This window comes from Aphelocoma coerulescens, chromosome 6 (genome assembly GCF_041296385.1).
Source record: "Aphelocoma coerulescens isolate FSJ_1873_10779 chromosome 6, UR_Acoe_1.0, whole genome shotgun sequence".
Classification (NCBI taxonomy): Eukaryota; Metazoa; Chordata; class Aves; order Passeriformes; family Corvidae; genus Aphelocoma; species Aphelocoma coerulescens.
Window position 1 is genome coordinate 24,422,280 of NC_091020.1, and position 20,019 is coordinate 24,442,298.

General features: G+C 42.6%; 1 protein-coding gene and 1 long non-coding RNA gene across 7 annotated transcripts in view; both read right to left on the reverse strand.

Annotated features, from left to right (window-relative positions):
* Window positions 1-20,019, reverse strand: part of NT5C2 (5'-nucleotidase, cytosolic II) — a 60,829-nt gene that overhangs the window by 13,740 nt on the left and 27,070 nt on the right. For 4 of the 6 annotated variants that reach the window (XM_069019927.1, XM_069019923.1, XM_069019924.1 and 1 more), the window contains exons 3-4: window positions 17,131-17,204; window positions 43-160 (exon numbers count right to left, since the gene is read on the reverse strand). In XM_069019927.1, coding sequence (XP_068876028.1) covers window positions 43-160; window positions 17,131-17,204 — 192 coding nt within the window. Of the gene's footprint in view, window positions 1-42; window positions 161-17,130; window positions 17,205-17,328; window positions 17,550-18,611; window positions 18,728-20,019 lie in introns of those variants that run through there. The other 2 variants (XM_069019926.1, XM_069019925.1) reach the window with 2 other exon arrangements.
* LOC138112597 (uncharacterized) lies at window positions 1,269-10,945 on the reverse strand. The gene is made up of 3 exons (XR_011151774.1): window positions 10,779-10,945; window positions 4,779-4,838; window positions 1,269-4,681 (listed from the first exon to the last, which is right to left on the reverse strand). It is a non-coding gene; the product is annotated as an uncharacterized lncRNA (long non-coding RNA).

The following is a 20,019-nucleotide window of genomic DNA, read 5'->3' on the forward strand; positions in this document are numbered from 1 at the left end:
GAGGCCTCGAGCAGGTGGGGTCAGTATCTGTTAGTCGTTTACCTGGTAGGGAATGCAGGATCATACACAAAATTGAGCAGCTCATGAGGGTATCCAATGGAAACTAATCTTTCTACGGTCAGGTCAAATCCAAGAGATTCGTATTCAGGGGATTTATACACTGTACCAAGATGAGATTTCAGTTAGAAAATTTGACGACAGCTACGGGGTTAAACAAGAAGGCAATTAAAAGTAATGTACCCGTTCTCCCTCCTCCCTCCTCCACATACCATTCCCTCATCCCCCAGCCCAGAGCGTGGTGGAATTAGCTCCTGCCCCAGGGCTGCAGTGAAGCAGAGCTGCAGTTTGAATTTCAGCAGCAGAGTGCACCAGATGAAATATCCATCAGTTTATCATAGCTCTCTGCATCATGGAAAACATATTTCAAACAGCAGCTCCTCTCCCTGCAGTCCTGTTGGGCAGATGCATGAACACTCCCTGTTCCACCTGCTCCAATGGGGTTTTGGTTTGCTGTGTTTTTGCAAAGCCGATAAAGAAACCAATAAATTGTGGGAACACATGTATTGGAGGTTGGAAAGGCTGAAATTCATCACTTCTGTGCTACTGTTACTGCTCTGGATACAGTCCCAAAGCTTAGTATTGCTCCAGATTTCATCTCAGGGGAATTAATGTTTGCTGCAGACTACGTTAGCTTGAAGGTAGAGCCGTCAAGTTAACATATGATTTGTTTGTTAATAACACCATATGGTACTGTAAAAACCTGTTCATTACTACCCTTGTGCATCAAAATGTGGCTTTTTAAAGCAAGCTCACTGCTCTCACATGTCAGAGGAGCTGCTCACCTGGGACACACACCTTCCCTTTGCTCCATGCAAAAGAAACAGACTTGTTCAACTAAGCCATTCCTACCATGTGGCCTTCTCTTCTTCCTGTGAATGACCTTCCCATGTACTGAAAATGTTACTGTTTAATCAGATCATTAAATTACCTCTAAAAGGCAATCAGGACAGATGGAAATCACAGGGTTTCTCTGGCAATGTGTTTACGCTCGCTGCATGTCTGCAGAAGCCCAGAAGATAAGGGGCTAACGTGCATGTCTCAAACACTGAGACAGCTGGATAGTCATGAAACTGACCAAGGACTGTTGGTAATAACAACCAGGGATTGTTGGTAATAACATGCTGTGAGAAAGAACTGGATGTGGCTGGAGAAGAGGGCTATGTGGAGGTAAGGGCAGCACTTTTCTGCTGTTCTGGCTTATCTCCTTGTTCTGGCTCCTGGAGATAAGCACAGCACAGCTCGAGCGCAGGAAGGAGGTCGAGAAGTGGGCATGGACGGTAGGGGGGAGATCAAGACCACCCAAGACCCTCCAACCCATTTTCAGAAAGGTCTGGAAGAATGAAGTACACATGGCAACTGATTTCCATAGACAGCAAGAAACCTGTTTTCAAGGTGGGGAAAATGTATCTATAAAAAGATACCCTCACAAAGCCCAGGTGTGCGTGTGCCCCAGGACATCCCATCAGCTGGATCAGTGCTGCTGCCAGGACTGGTGATCTCTTTTTCTCGCTTTCTTCCTTTCTCTCTCTCTCCCCCTTTTTAATTCATCTCTTTCTCTCTTCCCTTTTACCCTACCCTTTTATTCAAACCCCACTGCTGTGTGCTTGTAGTAGAAGGTCAGGGACTAACATACCAATTTTCCTGCCAAGTGTGATTTATTAATAAAACTTTATAAGCTTTTGTGGACCCTCTGGCTTTTGTCATTCCTTTTGACCACAAGAACCTACAAATCTTGGGTGCTCCCTTCCCCTTAAGAGTGGGATACCATAATGTTGCTGTCTTAAACTGGTCCTAACATAAATAAATACAATAAATTGACTGCAATGAGGGTTACCATGGGTTCAATGGGTCCAACTGCCTCAAACACTTGAATTTTTCAAATTTAGCTGAAAATATGCAAGTTATGCAGTAAACTCATTAGAAGACAGACTGCTTTTCCTAAGAAAGATCTAACACATCTGTGGGCCTCACAATATATATTAATACACATTGTCTATACTGCCCAGGTAATCACCAGCATGTATATTCACTGTGGGACAAAGAAGTTCAATCTGAGAGGAGAAAGCAAAAAAAAAAAACAAACAAAAAAACCCTAAAAAAAAAAGGCAAGAACTTTAGATGAAACAAGATTGTCAGAACACTGAGATCACAGTACCCATGACAGAGGGCTCCCATACCTCTTAAGAATCTAAAAAGCACCAGAATCCTAAGAGTTAATTTTCCCCATTAAACTAACAGCATTAAGAACGTAAAAAGCAAACCTGTAATGGTCTTAAACAGATAACTAAAATCAAAAACGCAGTTATCAAAATCTTCAAGCAATATTATACCAGTGGCAAACATCAACAGCATGATACAACATTCAATGCACGTAGTCTTTTCTGTCCTTTAGGAAAGGAAGGATTGACTGAGATATAGATAAGAATAAGCAATCAAAAAGCACAGCTAATGAAGAAAGCAGTGACTGACAAGGCAATTCTGGGGAGTGAGCTAGAGTTGGAGGGAGCAATAGGCAGTTAGGTGATGAACAAAATTGTGAGAGTGACACCAGAGCATCACCTGGAACACAGAATTCCTCTGATGCAGGACAGTAAAGGCACTTCCCAGGGAAAATGCTTATAAGTACCCCTGCACATATTCTCAAAATGTGAAAAAGCTCCCTGTTATGTGAAGCAGACTCCAATCCCCCGCTCTGTCCATGAAGCTGCTGTACTCTTCCTTCTTTGCCTCCTGGGGATTTGACCACATTACCAACTTAATCCATAAAACATCACTTCCAAATAAAACATTTCTCCAAGGAAACCCTGCTCTTTCTGAACTCACCAACCATGGTGATGCTGTCCAGACACAAGGAACCTCAAGGAGCACACCGGCATCTCCTCTGGACAAGCAGAAGTGGTTCATCAACAGCTCCAGCAGAGCCTTTCCAGGGAAACTGGAGGGCTTTCTGATGAGCAATCTGTGTATCTTGTTAACACTCCACCAGGGAACAGCTGCATGGGACATGGGGTCAGCTGCTCACAAAATGCCCTCACTCTATTTCTTTCTGTATTTGCCTCTCTGTCTTAGAAAAAGCACCACAGACCTCCTTTCAACTCTCTTAAGGAAACAAGCTGAAACACCATTAGGAAAAAGGCTGAAGAAGAGGTATCAACCTCAGCCTTCATCATCCCAAGTCTCTGCTGAGGCAGTATATTTGATTAATTAGGATTAATCTAAATGTTTCTTTTGGGGGGACAGTTATTCCAAGTACCTCTCAAACCCTAGATTTTGCTTCCTTGATGTCTCTTTGAATAAAACTAAACTCTTAGCTCATCCATGCCTCAGATCCCGTCTCTATCTTTCTACTACTCCACAATATCTGGAAAACGAGAGCGTTCTCCTTGACACATGAACTAAACAGAGACACAGGAAACTGGACTCGTGAAAGGGACAATAAATGTTCTCTAGTTACCAGCATATTTACTGCTCCAGATAAACTTTCCTTTAATTAGACACAGCTGGGAAGAAACTGAGAGCTCCCTGAGCTCACCTTGACAGCACCCTACACCGTAGCACTGGCTGCATCAACCCAACAAGCCACAACCCCCTGACATTTCTTGTAAGCCTGTTCAAGTAACAGGAGCTTCCTCTGGGCAAACAAACCATCCACCTCCTCAGATCCAGTATGGACAGGCTGACATCGCTGCAACTCTGGCAGCACATCTGGGGAAGATGCCCCAGTTACAGGTGTTACTAGATGAAAAAATTTCATTATTGTACTCAGGGTTTGTTGTTCTCTCTCATGTCTTGTTTACTTCAGGCAGCCATGAGGAAACAGAGTAGAAAGGACAGATCAATACTTTTTTCTGCAGCTGCATGATGAAAACATGGTTTTAAACTTTGCTGGAATATCTCCTCCCTCAGACCTGGTTGCTGAATCCTGGTATCTCTGATGGAGATAATTTGTGTGCCATGGCAACGTCGTGAATTCAGCTATTTGCCCTGCAGTGTCTCCCGTGCCCAGCTCTTTCACCCAGCTGAGAAAGGCCCAGTCTTCCTGCATCCCCAACTCTGTGACAGGGGAGGAGGCAGAGCCACAAACACATTTTCACACCGTCCTTGCCCAATACACATGGGATGACAGTAAAACCAAAGCACATGCTACAACTTCATCTGATTTGTTTTTCTTACTGCTTGACCGCCGTGTCTCTGCCACCAAGCCAAGTCCCCAGCTCCAGAGGAATTGTTATTTTAATAGTCCTGTTCCAACACAGGCAAATGCTTCAGCAGCACAGGGCAATCAGCACCCAGTGCTCATGGATTATGCAACCAGGGTGGAAAGAAAATAACGAAAGGTTTTAGAAAAACAGAAGCCAGTTGACAGCATTCCAGCTTCCCCTTAATACCATCACTTGGCTTAACAATACACCATTAAAAGGTAAAAAGCAGTACCCCGGAGTGAACACTGCAAGCCTTCAGGTCTGTGATGAGTGCAGGTGTCCCTGACTGACAGAGGACGTGCTAGGAGGGAAGCTGGTCTGGAATGAGCAGGGGTTTTGCAGTAAGGTATGCAATTCTCATGCATTTGTGTGGTTGTGTTTACCTTTGCTGCCAAGACACATACAATTTTATAGCCTTCCTGAAAAGGAAAAAAAAAAAAAGAAAAAGGAAAAAAAAAAAGCTCTCTACAGAGGCTCCAGCTTATGCAAAATGCTGCTGCCAGGATTTTAACTCACATGAGGCAGATGCAGATTCAGAGTGTCACTCCAGGCTTGACGGAGTTACACTGGGCTCCCCTGTTAAAGAAAAAAATCAGACTGATTTTAAAACTGCAACAGCTCTGTGCCATGTGGGACTGTGTCTGCTGGAGCTCTGTCCTCTGGTAAGCTCAGAAGCTGGCCTGGCAGTTATTCCAAATACACTTACAACTGATTTATAGAAAAGGCACAGCTGGTAATCGTGCATCCTGCAGGCAAAATTCTGTCCTCATATCCACAAAGCAGTCTCAGATCATCAGCTCAGGGATAATTAGGAAGAAGAGGCTAGAAGCACATTGCCCAAGTGACACAAACCCTTCGTGTTTCTATTGGATGCAGAGCAACGGGTTCAAGAAAAGGTCTCGTGCTCTTTTTGGGGTTTTGCCATTATGGTCCATTCCTCAGTCAGTGACAAATTACTCCTTTCAGGACACTCACTTTCTTTCACACCATAAAATGCCTGCTAGTGTCAACACGGGAAACTTGGGAGACTGAGTCAGGAGCTACTCTGGGAACCTGAGAAGAGAATTTTGCCCTACACCTTGAAGGTGCTCCCAGTGAGAGCCTTGCACACCAGGTCAGTCTGTGGTGCATGTCTGCATTTAAATGTACACTCGGACATGCTTTCACTTGGGCTTTCATGGGCAAAGCACCGCAGGATAAACCAGCACCAAACCTGCACACAGAGCTGCAGTGCTCTCGCTGGCAAGCACACACAGGGAGAACACCAGAGCTATTTTGCAACGTACAGGTATGCACAGAGTAATCAAGAATTATCTTTGAGATCCAATTTGCACTAAATACAACGCTGAACCGGTTGAAATGATGTTGCAAAAATGACCCACAAAAGTATGCAGACCTCCTGGAAGGCTTCTCTGAAAATAAACGTTTAAAGCCTGTTTTGTTTCAAAATGAATAGCTGGGGAAGGCTGAAGTGCATGTGATGGCTCTGCTTAAGCTGTGGGGAGGAGAAAGCCCTTTAGGGGCTGCCTGTATCTTCCCTTGTTTCTCCTACACACACAAATTCAGGCAGGCGAGCGTCTCATTGATGGTTTGTTCCAGGGCTTGCCAACACTTCTTACAAGGTACTCATGGATCTTAGGAAAGAAGCAGGAGTTGAAGTTAAAATAACGACCGCTTTTTGCACTGCTTCAGTTGTCTCCCATTTGTGAGATGTATTTGCTGTCTCAAACTGCACATCTGCAAGCCAGTCCTGCCTGCCACTGTATTTCCAATCACTATGGACTTGGCGCTGGTAAAAGCCCTGAATTGGGAACAGTGGCAACACACTGATTTCCCATACCACCCAGGCAGCTTCCAGGAAGCAGCTCCCCTTCACCAGAACCCTCGTTTAGGAAGGGAAAAACGAGCTCAGGAGGTTGCTGCAACAACAGAAACCTGCAAGGAGAGCAGCTCCTCCAGGCAGAGAGGCAGAGCCAGGACCACTAAACGATGACCTGAAGTATCACTCATGCCTTCCTCCGGTTTTTCCCCATCTGCTGCTCTCTTGTGACGCCCTACCACCTCCTGAAGGAGTTCCAACCCTTCCATCTGCCAATTCCTCATCTGCCTCTCCTCCCAGCTGGAAGGCAAGAAGCAGCCCAGGGAAAGGTGCTTGCAATGCCCCCCCAAAACAAACCCACATTGGCAGGGAACTTCACGGGAGCAGCTGCTTCCTGCAGGTGATGATCCTTGCTCTGATCCCTTGGGCACACACTGTCTCGACTCCTTCCCCACGCAGGTGCTGAGAGCACTGTCTGTGCTGCTGACTTTCAGGTGTCCAGACAAGATCAGTATTTCTTAAACTAGAGGTGATGACCTCCTCTAGAAGGGTTGCAAAAAGCTTTAACAAATACTCAATCTTCAGAAATGTTACCTGCTCTCTGGGGTCTCCAGAGGTCACACAAAGACAGGTAAGACAAAATGTGGGCAGGTAATGCACAGGGTTTCGCCTTTTCTCTGAAGCACAGGAAATGCAGCCCAACTACTTTGTGTTAAGTCTTGAAGAAATGAAAGTAAAATAACTAAAAACAGGTTTTTTCAGTTGCTGCTTATTCTCCAGTGAGTCAGGCATGCAAATCAGGCAGTTGGGGACGTACATGGGCAGGTGGAGAGCTGGTATCCAGATTTATGTGTCTCAGGCACAACATGCATAATTAAGCTTGTACAAATACATTTTTGAAATTACACAAACCTGACTTATAGAGCAGGATCAAAGTGCTGCTCTGAATTGCACCACAATTAAGTAATGCAAGTATGTATTAGGAATAGATTTCTATCAGTGTTGTGTTGACAAAAACTGCTTAGTTAAAGCCTTGAGGACTGAGATCCCCTTTTACAAACCCATCCCCTGTTAACAGTACAAATATATGTTTCCTGGCTCAACAATGTCTATGAAATGAGATCCTAGCATCCCAAAATAGGATAGATCTATCCCCAGAGCTCTCCATTCTGTCACTATCTCCTCTGCACATGGCCCCAAAGCCAGGCATTTAGTGTCCACTATGCTGTGTCTGTGACAGTCACCCCTCCACGACAACCACACCACTGGCTATTACACACAAGCTCCAAATACTCATCCTCTGGCACTTCTGATCTCTTCTGATCACTTCTGACCTGCAACTCCAGATGAGAATCCAGAGGGAAACAGTCAGTGACCACTCCTGGAAGTGTTTGGGACACTGGATTTAATTAAAAACCAAACCCCACTGAAATAACAATACCAATTAAATGTACTAGTAAGTGTTGGGCAAGCATTTCACATGCTGCCATAGTGTGAGGAAAGTCTGTCTCAGCTGCAGGGCCAGAGGTCTGAGGATCCCCAGGATCCTCACCAGGTAGTGAGGAATGCTATCTGACCTCTACACACTGACCCTCCTTTCAGGGTATCTTATCTGCAAAACTTGTTACAGAGCAACACCACTTTTCATATACAAGTGGAAAAGAGGAGAATTTCTGCTCCAGCATACTAATGACTTCAGCTTCTGTGTTACAGGGCCTTTTCTAATCAGGCAGGTATTGTCAGGCACCGCCACTGAAACGTAACAAAAGGGAAATGCTAATGTTTTTCAAGCTATGCTGCTCTCCCTGTTAAAATAATTCATTACTTAGCCAGGAAGGAATCTGAAATGTCATGTTTAAGTTTCACACCTGGGTGTTAACTACCCTCAGTTTTGACAGTGGAGTCAGACTGCTCAGCTCTGATGGGAGCCCAGACTCACGCTTGGCTTGCACTGCCTGGCAGGGTGTTGTCACTTTGCACTGGAAATAAAGCTGAGGATTTTCTTTCTCATGAGAACTAGAAACCCTGCAGAGGCACCTGTACTGTAGGACCCTCCGTACACTCAGCTGGCTCGGCAATCCCAGGACTGGGGATGAGCACAGACCTCCAGATGCCCTTGCCTTGCATCTCTCTTTCCAAAGACACATCAAGTGTTACCTCAACTCCTGCCACGGCCACTGCAGGCATTTCACTTCACAGTATCCTCACTGGATATGAAGGGAAAACCACTTCTATTTAAAGCTCTGCTGTGTCCAGCAGCGGTTTGAGCCGTCTCTGCCCACGTAAACACGTGCCCTGCCTGCAGGCAATGGAGTCGAGCACCTTTGGGCTGTTCTGACCTGGGAGCTCAGTGCCTGTAAACAAACTGACAAAGTGGTAAACGTGCCTGATTGCAACCACAAGAAATCCCAAATGAAACCCATGGGACGACTCATATGATTTCAGTTAGGAACACGGTGAACTTCTGACTTGCCATTTGTTTATGAACTCGGCTGAACTGTGACCATAAAGGGTTTGTCTACAGTCAAAATGAATTGAAAACCAAATAGGAACAGGCTACAGTCCTCTTGACTCCCGGGGTTTGATTTGAAGCACTAAACCATAAATAAAAATGCACGTTATTATGGAAAGCAGAATTGCAGCACTTCAATATTTAAACTGACTTTTCATAATACTAAACAAAATGGGTAGCAACATTATGCTTTGTTTCTTTGAATTTTTAATTTTTCAGTCTAAATGAACAGAAAACTGCTGCCATGTTGAGTATAATTTTCACTTACCCACAGAAACCTTTTCAAACACAGAAGTGACCTGTGCAGTAAGACCAGGCTTAGTGTTTAAGCACACTTCAATATTTAATGTGCCTTTTCTCTTCCACTAAAAATTATGTATTTGTAGTGATCAACAAACAATACCTTGATGAAACCTCCAGGTGCATCCCAGAATACTTTTGTATGCTTAACACACTAGCTGCTCTGCCCTGCATGAGCAGCCAGATCTTGCACAGCACCTTTGTGCCCACGGATGTTTTTGACAGTAAATCTGATAACAGGAACTGAGGCAAGGGTCACTAATCACCAGAGGGTTGAATCTTTTGGATGTGAGCTTCAGTGGCTCCACGGCACCCTTTTGTGATGATGCCAAACACAGGCTCTGGGAGGAAACCAGCACTTCCCTACAGAGCAGCACCAGGGCTCTGCAGTTCCCAGCCACAGCAGAGCCCATAAAGCAGCGACGCTCCCACTGCAGCCTAAGAGCAGTGGAAAATTCCTTACCTCTAATGCTCCTGCAAACATCCCCAAGTGCACAGCACAGCTTTCAGCTCTAAAACCTCTAACCTGGAACTGTATCAGCTCCCTTTCTCCCGCTCTGCATGCTAACAGGGTATGTAAAGACAGGATTTGTTGTTGCTTCAAGAACTGACAGAGCACTGGATGTGCAGCCTGGCTGTGAATTGCTGGGTCCACACTTCAGGTTGTTTTTAGTGCTGTGTCTCTACTTGCATTAAAAAAAAGTGTTGTCAAGTATCATCAGCTTTAACTCTTCCCAAAGCAGGCTTATTAGTGCTCTGATTGGTAAATTCCAGATATTTTTAGCTCTCTGCTGCTGCACTTTGTTTGCCTTCAATGTAACAAAGATTTGGGCTGTTTGAATATGCCTCAGAGGCTGGCAGAGCAGAGCTTAGTGTTGGAAAGATTTCTTCTGCTGAATAAAAATGAATAGCTTGAGGTAAGAACAGCAGCACTGAGGTCACATTTTGCATGTTGAGAGAAGCAACTCAGACAGACTCTGAAATTTAAGGAAACTTCAGCTTGTCTATTTTAATAGTTGGTTTAACTTTCCTTTGCACTGGATTAATATTTTAAAGATGACTACAGAGTCACCTTTCTTTTACAGGAAATTTTTACAGTTTTCCTGACACAAGAAAATGTTTTCTGTGCTTATCAAGTGGCCTTCACAATTTACCTCTCTCAGATACAGCCCACTGTGAATTAAAATCCCATATGGGAAATATCCCTGCATTTCCATGGAAACAAACTACTGTGCCAAAATATGAGCTTAGTTCTTCAATGAAGACTTATGAACAGGGAAGAAATAGTTGCTTGGGCTTCAGGTTCAAACAAAATTTGCTAGCATCTAGAAGTAAGAAGGAAATTACTCAAAGGCATAGTAGTCATTAATAGAATATATCTAAGGCATTTTTTAGGTTTATCAGCATCCAAACAGATCCAGCTTCTTATTTTTCTCCATTTTCACTGAAGAGAGTAAGCCTCCAAGGCTACACATTTGTTTAACAGTGTGCACCTGGGCTTAGATACAGCACAAGTGCCCATGCTGGCAAGAAGCCACATACAGAAGGTTTTCGGTAGCATGCTAAAATAAGGCATTCACAAAGCAATGGCACACATGTGATCTCAGAGTCAAAGCCTTCTGTACTCTCAGCTTTAGTTCCTCCTACAGAGTAAGCTGTTTGAGTCATCACAAGGGTATTTGCAACTTAATAGTACTTCTGTTGTGGTATTAAGATTACTAGATAAGGGGGTCGATTAGATTGAAAAATGCCTCCCTATTTTCATCGTCCTGCCAGACGAGAACTCGCCTCGGTATACTAACAGCCTGCTGACCCAGCTTGGTGTTATCATCATGTTTTTAAGAGCAAGGAAACAGAATATAGCAGCTTTTGAAACTTTCCTTACACTGTGAAGAGTCGTTCTTTCAGCAGCTTCTGTTTATCACTCTGATTCTTCAAGACTCCACAGACAGCAGATTAGCAGTTTGTCAGTCAGTGATTTACTGGGACAGAGCAAGCAACACATGCTTTCTCCACTCCTCATTCCCAGCACCAGCATGTGAGATCCCACAGCTCCAGACCTCGTTTGCTCATTACACAGCTTTAAATGGTCAGGCTCTGAAGAGCAGCAACACAAAGAGAGCAGGGACAATAACCACTGCGCTGGTATTTGAAAAGACATCCAGCTCAAAGCATACTCAGAACAATTTGGCTTCTCCGTCTGCCCTTAGCTTTAAAACACCAATGGCTAAACCAGCCTCTGAAATGTGCAAAATCTGCACCTGTCAAACTGGCAGTGTGCAAATGTGAAAAAGCAGACAGCAGATGTGCAACCGTCAGGGCATCTCCCAGTCCTGGCTAGGACAGTTGGAAGGCTTCTCCTGTACATCTACCGATTCCTTTCTCCAACCACGACAATGTTTCTGTATGACACAAAGAACTGCATTATCCAGCAAACTGGGAAAGAAGCAAAACTGCTTAGTATCTCCCCAAAAAAGCCTCAAAGCCTGTAGTCCTTCCATCATGATGAAACTAAAGGCAAACCTGTACCCTAAGCAGGAGAGCCTCATTAGAACATTTGCATTGGAGTTCAGCACTAATGACCAGACAATAACAACCCCTGAACTGACATTCAGATACGTAGTTGTTTACATTACAAGTTCAGTAGTTTTTTTAAGTATTCAGTTCAATCTTTCATGTATAAAACTCCCACATTTGTAATATATTTTTCATTTGTGCAATCCAGAAATTCTTTCATACAATTTCGTTTGTCCCATTTCTCAATTGTACAAACTGAAATACAGAAACCTGATAGACTCAGCTACAGTAAAAATAGTAGATGGATTGAAGAACCAGTTCTCAGTTCTGCGGTCACCTTTCTCCCAGATCACATGCGGCAACAATCCAATTCTACCTTCTGGATGAGTGTATCTTTTCCAGACCCAACAGGTAAAGAAAAGCATTTCAAAAATAAGATGAAGGTGTGAAAAATTTTCCTCTTCCAAATTGCAAGGATAGGTTTGACACAAACACCTGCCTGAGGAAGGGGCAAAACCTGTTTATGCATGTTGCACTTTGGATTAAGTTGGGAAAGACTAAAGCTGTCTTTCCCATGTGATGAGAAGGGAAATGCTACAAGCTGAAAGCATAAGCAATTTTGCAATAAAATCTTTGCAGTGTGCACCAATCCTTGGCATTAAATTGGCAATGTTTCCAGGACACAAGCTATATTCCAATCAGATTATGTTGCAATAATCACATTTGCACACAATAAACCTCGTATTTTTCAAGCCTCATTTCCCCTCCTTTTTTATTGAAACCGTTTTCAGCAGCCAATGATAATTTTATTATCAATTTCTGGAGAACACAGAAGCAGCAATGAATTAAGCACAGGAAAAGCATTCCAAATGAAAGCATCCTGTCTACTGATACTACCTCTTATCTACTTCAGAGACAGAAGATAAAACTTTCAACAAGGCCGTAACTTTCAGAGAAGAGTAGTCACAGAGGAATCTTTTCAAGCACAATTGAGTTTGTAATTCTTACTATCCCTCTCCATCTGCCAAAGGCCCAGTGTGAAATTACAGCCAGTTTGGGAACCCCACTGCTTTAGCTCTGCTCCTGTCAAGGGACATCTATCCATCACCTCATTGTGCAGCCTGTCCCATTTAAGTTAAGAGCTGGTAATGCCAAGGCCTCCTGCATTATTTGGATCCAGATCTAATAATTAAGTGTAGCTCACACTGAGTAGGAAGCAGCCAAATAAAATGCCGTGTGAAACCAATCTCTCTCTGCTGCATTTCCAATGGATGTCACCGACTCCTCAGGCTCAGGTGAGTGTCACAGTGAAGACCCTCCACTGACATACCTTTATCTTACTTTCTGCACTTAGCAGTAAACACAAAACAGAGAAGGTTGTAAATCTTTTGGATTGCATGCAACATTTTCCTTTACCAAAGCACGGGCAGTTTTGACAGTACTGGTGAAAAAAAGGCAGGCAGACCAGAAGTGTTAGTGACTGTTGATCTTCCAGCTGGATGAATAAGCAGTGATGAATCATTGAGATAATAAATGACACTACTATTTAGCACACAACAAATAACTACAAAAGGACCTTCAATCTCTCTAATTTGAACAGGAATCATTCAATAATTCTCAGTTCTGCCCTGACAGCGAATTCAGCCATGGGTGTAATGCCGTGGCTTCCCAAAGAGCAAGGGCACCGCAGGGATCCGGCAGGGCCGCGCTCCCAGGCTGGCAGGCAGCAAGGTCAGAGGTAGGGAATGAAGGGCTGTGTAACATCACAAAAACTTGTCTTAACCTCCACTAACAGCAAGGGCTGAAATAGCTGATGACTCTTGTTTGCTTTGTGACTCTTGTTTGTCGCTGCAAACTTTAAACAGCAACTACTTAACTAAGCACACAAACCACAGTCAAACCCTGCCGTTCTTCCTGCTCCTTCCACTTGCCTCCCAGTAACACCTAGCTTAAAAAAGCATTATTTTAGGTACTAAACATGCTTCCCAAACAGACTTAATAGGAAGGGGCCAGCCAGTTTCACACATATCAGAGATTTCAGAGCCTCTAGTACTAAAGAATCCAGAACATTAACCTAGGGAGATTTGGGAGTTTCCATACATGTAAGAGATCTTATTCACCCCATGAGAATACAACAACAATCCTTTATGGGAAAACAAGAAATCTAAAACCTGTGAGAGTTATTTCAATTTGCTTTCATTTTATTTTCCCAGCAGTCAAAATCAATTCTAGCTGTAATCACAGTGATTACAAATTCAGCTATTTAAGGTCCATCATTTCTCAGAAGAAAAAGCTAAACGAAAGAGCTTCAGGCTCTTCAACACAAAAAGACTTTGTTTGCCCAACCCAACCATTAACATTAACAGTATTTCTCAATGCTATTCAAGGAAAGAGAGAAGCACAATCAGGGAACACAGGAGTTATTTACAAAAATTCGAAGTTTAACCTAATTTTGACTAGAAAGTGAACAAAACCACTCTGGAAATGCTGTATCAGACAGCCTTGAATTCTTCTAAATTCTGAGTTAAGTGGTTCTTTAATTTAATAACTCTAAGAAATGCTACTCTATAAAATAACACATGAAATTGTACTTCATGTGCAGTGTAACATGATAATACTAAAACTGCTCTCAGCTGGCAAGCTGACATTCTCAGACATGCTGCTAGTAGAACACGATCACTGCAGCCTGTGCATGGTAGCTGTTACTACAGATTTCAAAATGGAAATGCCAGGTCCCTACCAAAATTAGATTATTCTAGACAGAAAAGATGGTTATTGTAAGTAAGTCTGTGTCCTTAAACTCATAAGGTACAAGAATAAAACTGTCTCAAGCTTCTAAAGTTCAAAATACATGAAATGATTCTGACTTCTCTGGTACTGAACCACCTCCTGAGGAAGACTTTTGGTGCTACCAGTGGTCATTGGTTTGGAAAGAAGAAAGAGAGACAAGAGACAGGAGTACTTCTTTACAAGACAGGTAATTCAATGTGTATCAAAATTACCATTCTTCTGAGATGTCAAATGTATGACTTCATCAGTCTATTTCTGATGTGACAGTTCACAACAGAAGGCAACAGCACACAGAGGTCAATGACTCTGCCTGCCTTCAATTGTTGAATAGGAAGACTGTGCTTGGGATATTTTAAAAAACTTTACAGAAAAGTGGCTTAGCAATGCCTGAAAGTACAAATGCAGAAAACTAGATGAGGAACTAATGACACTGGAAATGCTTCTGTTCTTTTCCTTGGCCTATTTACGTGTTTTGAATGGTCTCCAAAAGGCTTCTGCTCAGCATGCGCCATCTGGTATGCAGATACCATTTCCAGATGTTAAATTACACATAAACTGGCTTTTTACATTGCTTTTTTTTCTTCTTTTAATCAAGACAAGTAGCATGTCCATGTGAAAGAGTGGGTAAAGGATAACAACACCAGTCAGAAAACACAACAGGGTCAATGAATGCACTAACTACAGCATATTACTGTAATATTTCACTTGTCCCACTTCTTCATTATCATTTCCAATTAATTTATTATAATTGTAATCATATTCTAACACTGCACTCTTTAAAGCCCCTACAGTGAGTAAGTATTTTTGCTTGTATGCAAGCTATAAATAGCAAATAATGGTCAGATAATAAAAGCCCACATGGAGAGGAAAGGACAACTCTGAGACATAAGAAAATAAACAGGTAATTTCATATGTTAATTTCCAGTTTGAGTGGAAAAAAGGGAAATGGTACTTACCAGTCATGATGCTTTTTATCTGCAAAAGGCTTTCCAACCTAATTACATTCTCACGACTCCTAGTAAAATGATCTGCAACTATTATCTCTGTTCTACCATGGAAGAAGTCACTGGACAGCAGCTTACCCCAGAGGGGTCCAGATTTCCAGTTTTCTGCTCAGACCACATTCCATTTCTTTTTCTGCCTCACACCCTGTCACTCAACTTCCCCGAATGCACTGACTTTGCCTGCTCAACTGGAGCACTGTGGTCTTAGTCTTGGGAGCACCAGGATTTTATGTCCCTGGTACTGCTTTAGGATGCTTGAAACATCTACTTTTTTTCCTTTCATCACACTAAGCATCATTTTGTGGGTAACAACACATTTGCTCTGTGTTTATAGGAACAAGCGACATTTGAGTAAAATGAACAGTGAGGACAGTGCTGAAGTTCTCCTTCTGTCAGGATGAAAATTAACAAACTTCATGCTCCACACCAGCCCCACTGGGATCACCTGGGTCCTTGGGAAGTGCTGCCACTTCCTTTGCAAAAGGCACAGAAGCTGTTTTTCTGTTACTGAAGCAAAACCCACAACTTTTTCTTTCTTTTTTAAATTTTTTCTAAGCATTTATTCTTGAACAAGTGTTTTTCATGCACTCCTTAAAAGCACTGCCACAAGACTGTCACAGATGGGAAACACAAACAGAAAGCACGCGCCTGCAGTGATATCCAGCACAGATTAACAACAATATACTTCATGACTTAAAAAGTGGCAAGAACTTTAAACAGATGTATAAATAAGGTGTTGAACAACTAAACCTTTTATATGTAACGACTTCCTTGTGGATAAAAGAACACAAGGAACTGATCTAAATATAAACTGCAATTACCTGCCACAATCTCCAAAACTGCTCTTTGCAATTGAACCATGAACCTATGGAAACCTTCCTGCCCTTCACTTAGCCTCTGACCCCAGCTCTGACCCTCACACTGTCCCCAGCCACATTACTCATCTCTCATTCCTTCTCAGTACACAGTAACCAGATGACCACAGCTGACATACTGCATTAACCTATTATTAGGTGACCCTGACACTCTACCTCACATTTTCTCAGTTCATATACACAACAACTCTAAACTGAAATATTACTGGTGATAGGAACTTTTTATCCATAGCCTTGGAAGTGGTAATGAGAAAGAAGGCAGGATTGTATATGACATCCTCAGTTACAGCCCATGTGACACTATAACCTAGGAAAGTAGAAGTGAGCTTTTTACCTTTCCTTCCTTAAAATACATAACATGAAAGTCTGACTATAAGGAAAATTGTAGGTTTATTTCCTCTCATCAAAAGTCTTAGGGAACTTGCCTGTTGAGTATCTAAAGATGGATAAGTCATGCAAATAATTTTATGAAACCAAAAGATCTTATGCAACCTCCCAAAGCTTATCTGTCATGAAGAACGGACAAAGCTTTCCAAATTAACTCATTCAGCTGACAAAAGGCACTCCCCCTGCCATACCTCTTCTTGAAATGAGTCACTGATGTGGCTAACCCAGGAAGGGGAAAGAAGAAAACCTATTCAAAAATGACCCTCCCAGGACACAGGAGAACCTGCGGGCCAAAGGTGTAGCCTGCTACAAAGGATAAAAGAAATCACCCTGTTACTCAAAGCCAGGCATGCACAAGGGGCATTGTCAAAACACGGTGGAATCTAAGGAAGCAATCAGACTTATTAAGCTTTGGTTTTCTTGACACCCACAATCACTTGAAACTGTGCTACAGTAACATGGCTTGTCACCAAACACAGCTTGCAGATAAAAAATTTAAGGGAAACACCTAAAATGAAAGTGCAACGAATAGTGAAAGATACATTTACTAACAGATGAAGCACCTGTTAACTGGAGTAGCCCAATCAGCTTTTTGCTGGTTTTTGCTCAGCAAGAAGCAATATTCCAAACTAAGTCAGTATTCAAAAAAAATTAAGATACTCACCAGCAAGTGTATAGTCCATATCAAAACCAAAGCACTTTATCTTTTCCATGGCTAAACTTCTGTTTACAAACACCCTGAAAGGAGAGAAGAAATATCACCACAGGTACGAGCACTTTCAAAATACTCACATTTTAGAACAAACACGTTCTGCCACTGTCAGGATGTCTGACTTTCATAGATCAAGATCAGCAAATATACCTGAAAACAGAGGCAAGTCTCATTTTCTGCAAGTTCTCCTGAAGCAAAGCCATGACTTTGCAGAGTTATTCTAATTATTGGTATGCTGTCCAAAGACATACACGCATGCATGCACACACACACACGGCCTTGCATGTGACCTGCAAAAATTCCTAAGAATAGAAGTGCAAAATCTCCTGAAGCAGAATTCAGACCTCAAAGGACATGAAACTGGAAGCAGTAGATACAAAGCAATATAATTCACTTGATTAAAACAAATTATTACTGTTATTATTAAGGAAAATAAAATACAATAATATTTCTGTGAATAAATTCACAGCACTTGACTCCTCTTTGGAACTATATCTGGAAATTCAAAGCAAACCCAAACAGATCCATTTTCACATTTTCACCGATACTGTTAAAAACATTTAATAAAGCTCTGAAAAAGAGCAACTGAGAAAAATTTTCATACACAAGACATGCCATTTCTATTGTGAAATACTTTCTTTTTATTTATAACTCCTCTGAAACTTGCCAACTGCTATTTTGAAAATTCCCCTTTTACCATTAATGCTGATTACAAAGAGAATTTAGGCTGAATACTTCCAGGCCCTTTTAGATGACAATATTAATACGTGATATCAAATTTAGTTCCAGTAAATAATATGGTAAAGAAATAGGTCAGAGAATACAACAAAAGCTTTTCTTGCTTCCCGTTCCAACTACGACAGTAACTAAGCTGCTTATGTTTCCCCAGAACTTTAAAGCATAAAGCAGATCTGCAATTCAACAGGACTTCTCTTCACTGACTGCCTTATCTGAACTTTAAAAATGAGAGTCAGAACTTGTCTGTGGGAGGGAAGCCGAGCTTTTCAACACCCATCTCAGACCGAAACCCCATGCACTGCTCGTGCTGCGATGCCAAGACAAAACTCTCCCGTATGAGAGAAGTCCAAGAGCCTTCCCTTGTACTCTGATTTCAGCATGTGAAAATTCCCCAAACATTCAGTAAGCACGCTGCCCTCAGCACAGTGATTATCCTCCTAGGACACGGAATCGCGGCGCTGCTGGGTCGGAGGCGCGGCACAGGGACAGCGAGACACAATGGAGACGGCAAGTGCAGAGCCGAGCTGCCGTACACTCGGAAAGGCTGGAAGGAGCCCCGGGGAGATCCCGCTCCGCACGCACATTCCGGGCAGGTGGCCGGCATAACGCGCCCGTTCCACCAGCCCTGCCAATCCGCCACAGCCCGGATTCTAACAGCAAACTGCTCACACCAGGCTGCTGTGCAGTCCTCTTACCTCATCTCTCACCGACGTGCTCCTTGTTCAGTTCCCAGCAGTCTGATTCATCTACTTGTCTGAATCACATTACAGAATTCCTTTAAAGCTTCCCTGGTACCCATGCAATTTTGCTTGGATCTGATTTGACTTCAGAAGATCATTATGTCTGAACCAAGCCTTAACGTACTGTATATCTTCTTGGACAGTGTTCTAGAAAACACATCTGTGGCTAATTTAACCAGTCACTGGATACTGTTGTTCCACACAAATCCACTTGGAATACAGTTTCTCTGGCAGTAGTATCCTTTCCCCCTAACCTTGCACACTCTCTCTGGGAGTCACTGTTTCCTGGCAAGGTGCCTGCCTTTGACAATGGGGCTTGTTGCTAAGGGGCCTTGAAGGTTGTAGATGACGCTCCTTTCTGATAGATTTATGTATTACCTAAAGAAGACAAAGTGATGGGATGGACACTGGAAACTGGTAAAGAAATGCCTTTTGGAAATATGAGATGGGCTTGTAACTCACTAAAATTCTCCCCTGAAATAGCCAGCTTTTGAGTAGGTGGAGCAAATTATCCAAAACTGCAGTTTGAATCTGTGTTTGTCTTCTAACATCGAGACAGCTCTGATTTACAAGAGACCAGTGTGAAGCGCTATTTAGTACTAAATACAGTCTGATATTTTGTATAATGCATATGATTACGTTCTGCTGCTGCTGCCAGGAAACATTATTTATTAGCTAATTCAAGCACATATTTGATTTCTGATCTTATGTTTGTGCAGCTTGTTTCTGAGAAAGCAGAGCTTTAAGAAGGAATAACATACCTCCGGGAGACACTAGCAACACTTTCTGTCTAACCTGCAGAGTCCAGTTCTGCTCTTGTCTTTAGGCTTAATCCCTGCAGCACAGTTTTCTGACTGTCTGAAGAGGACAGGAGTAAGAAGGGAAATTTAAAGAAGATCATTTCAGAACTGCAACATTTGGCAAGTTTCCCAAACGAGGACAAAACCCCCAAATACTAAGACACAGCTGAATGCACTTATAAACAGGGTAATAAGACAGTGCCTGTGAGAGGCAGAAACAATGGAGCTGTGACCCATGAGATCTGTTCCAGTCCAGCCTGCCTGTATCTAGACGATGATGACACCAAACTGACCAAAAACTGTGAAAAGATCTCTAAACCTCTGACAGATTGTCATCCCTTGCTTTTGTAGTATTTACAAACTGAACCCAAAACCAGCATCCCTTGATACTGGAGATCTGGAAAAGTTTTCTGAACAACAAAACAAATAGTACCCATAAGTATATTTTTGTTCCAAAGTAAGTCTTTTGACTGAAACATGAAAATTACCATAGCAGCACCCTTTGGTAACAGCCAGTGAAGATGTCTCTTTCTCCACCAATTTGCACTTACTGCTTATGACCT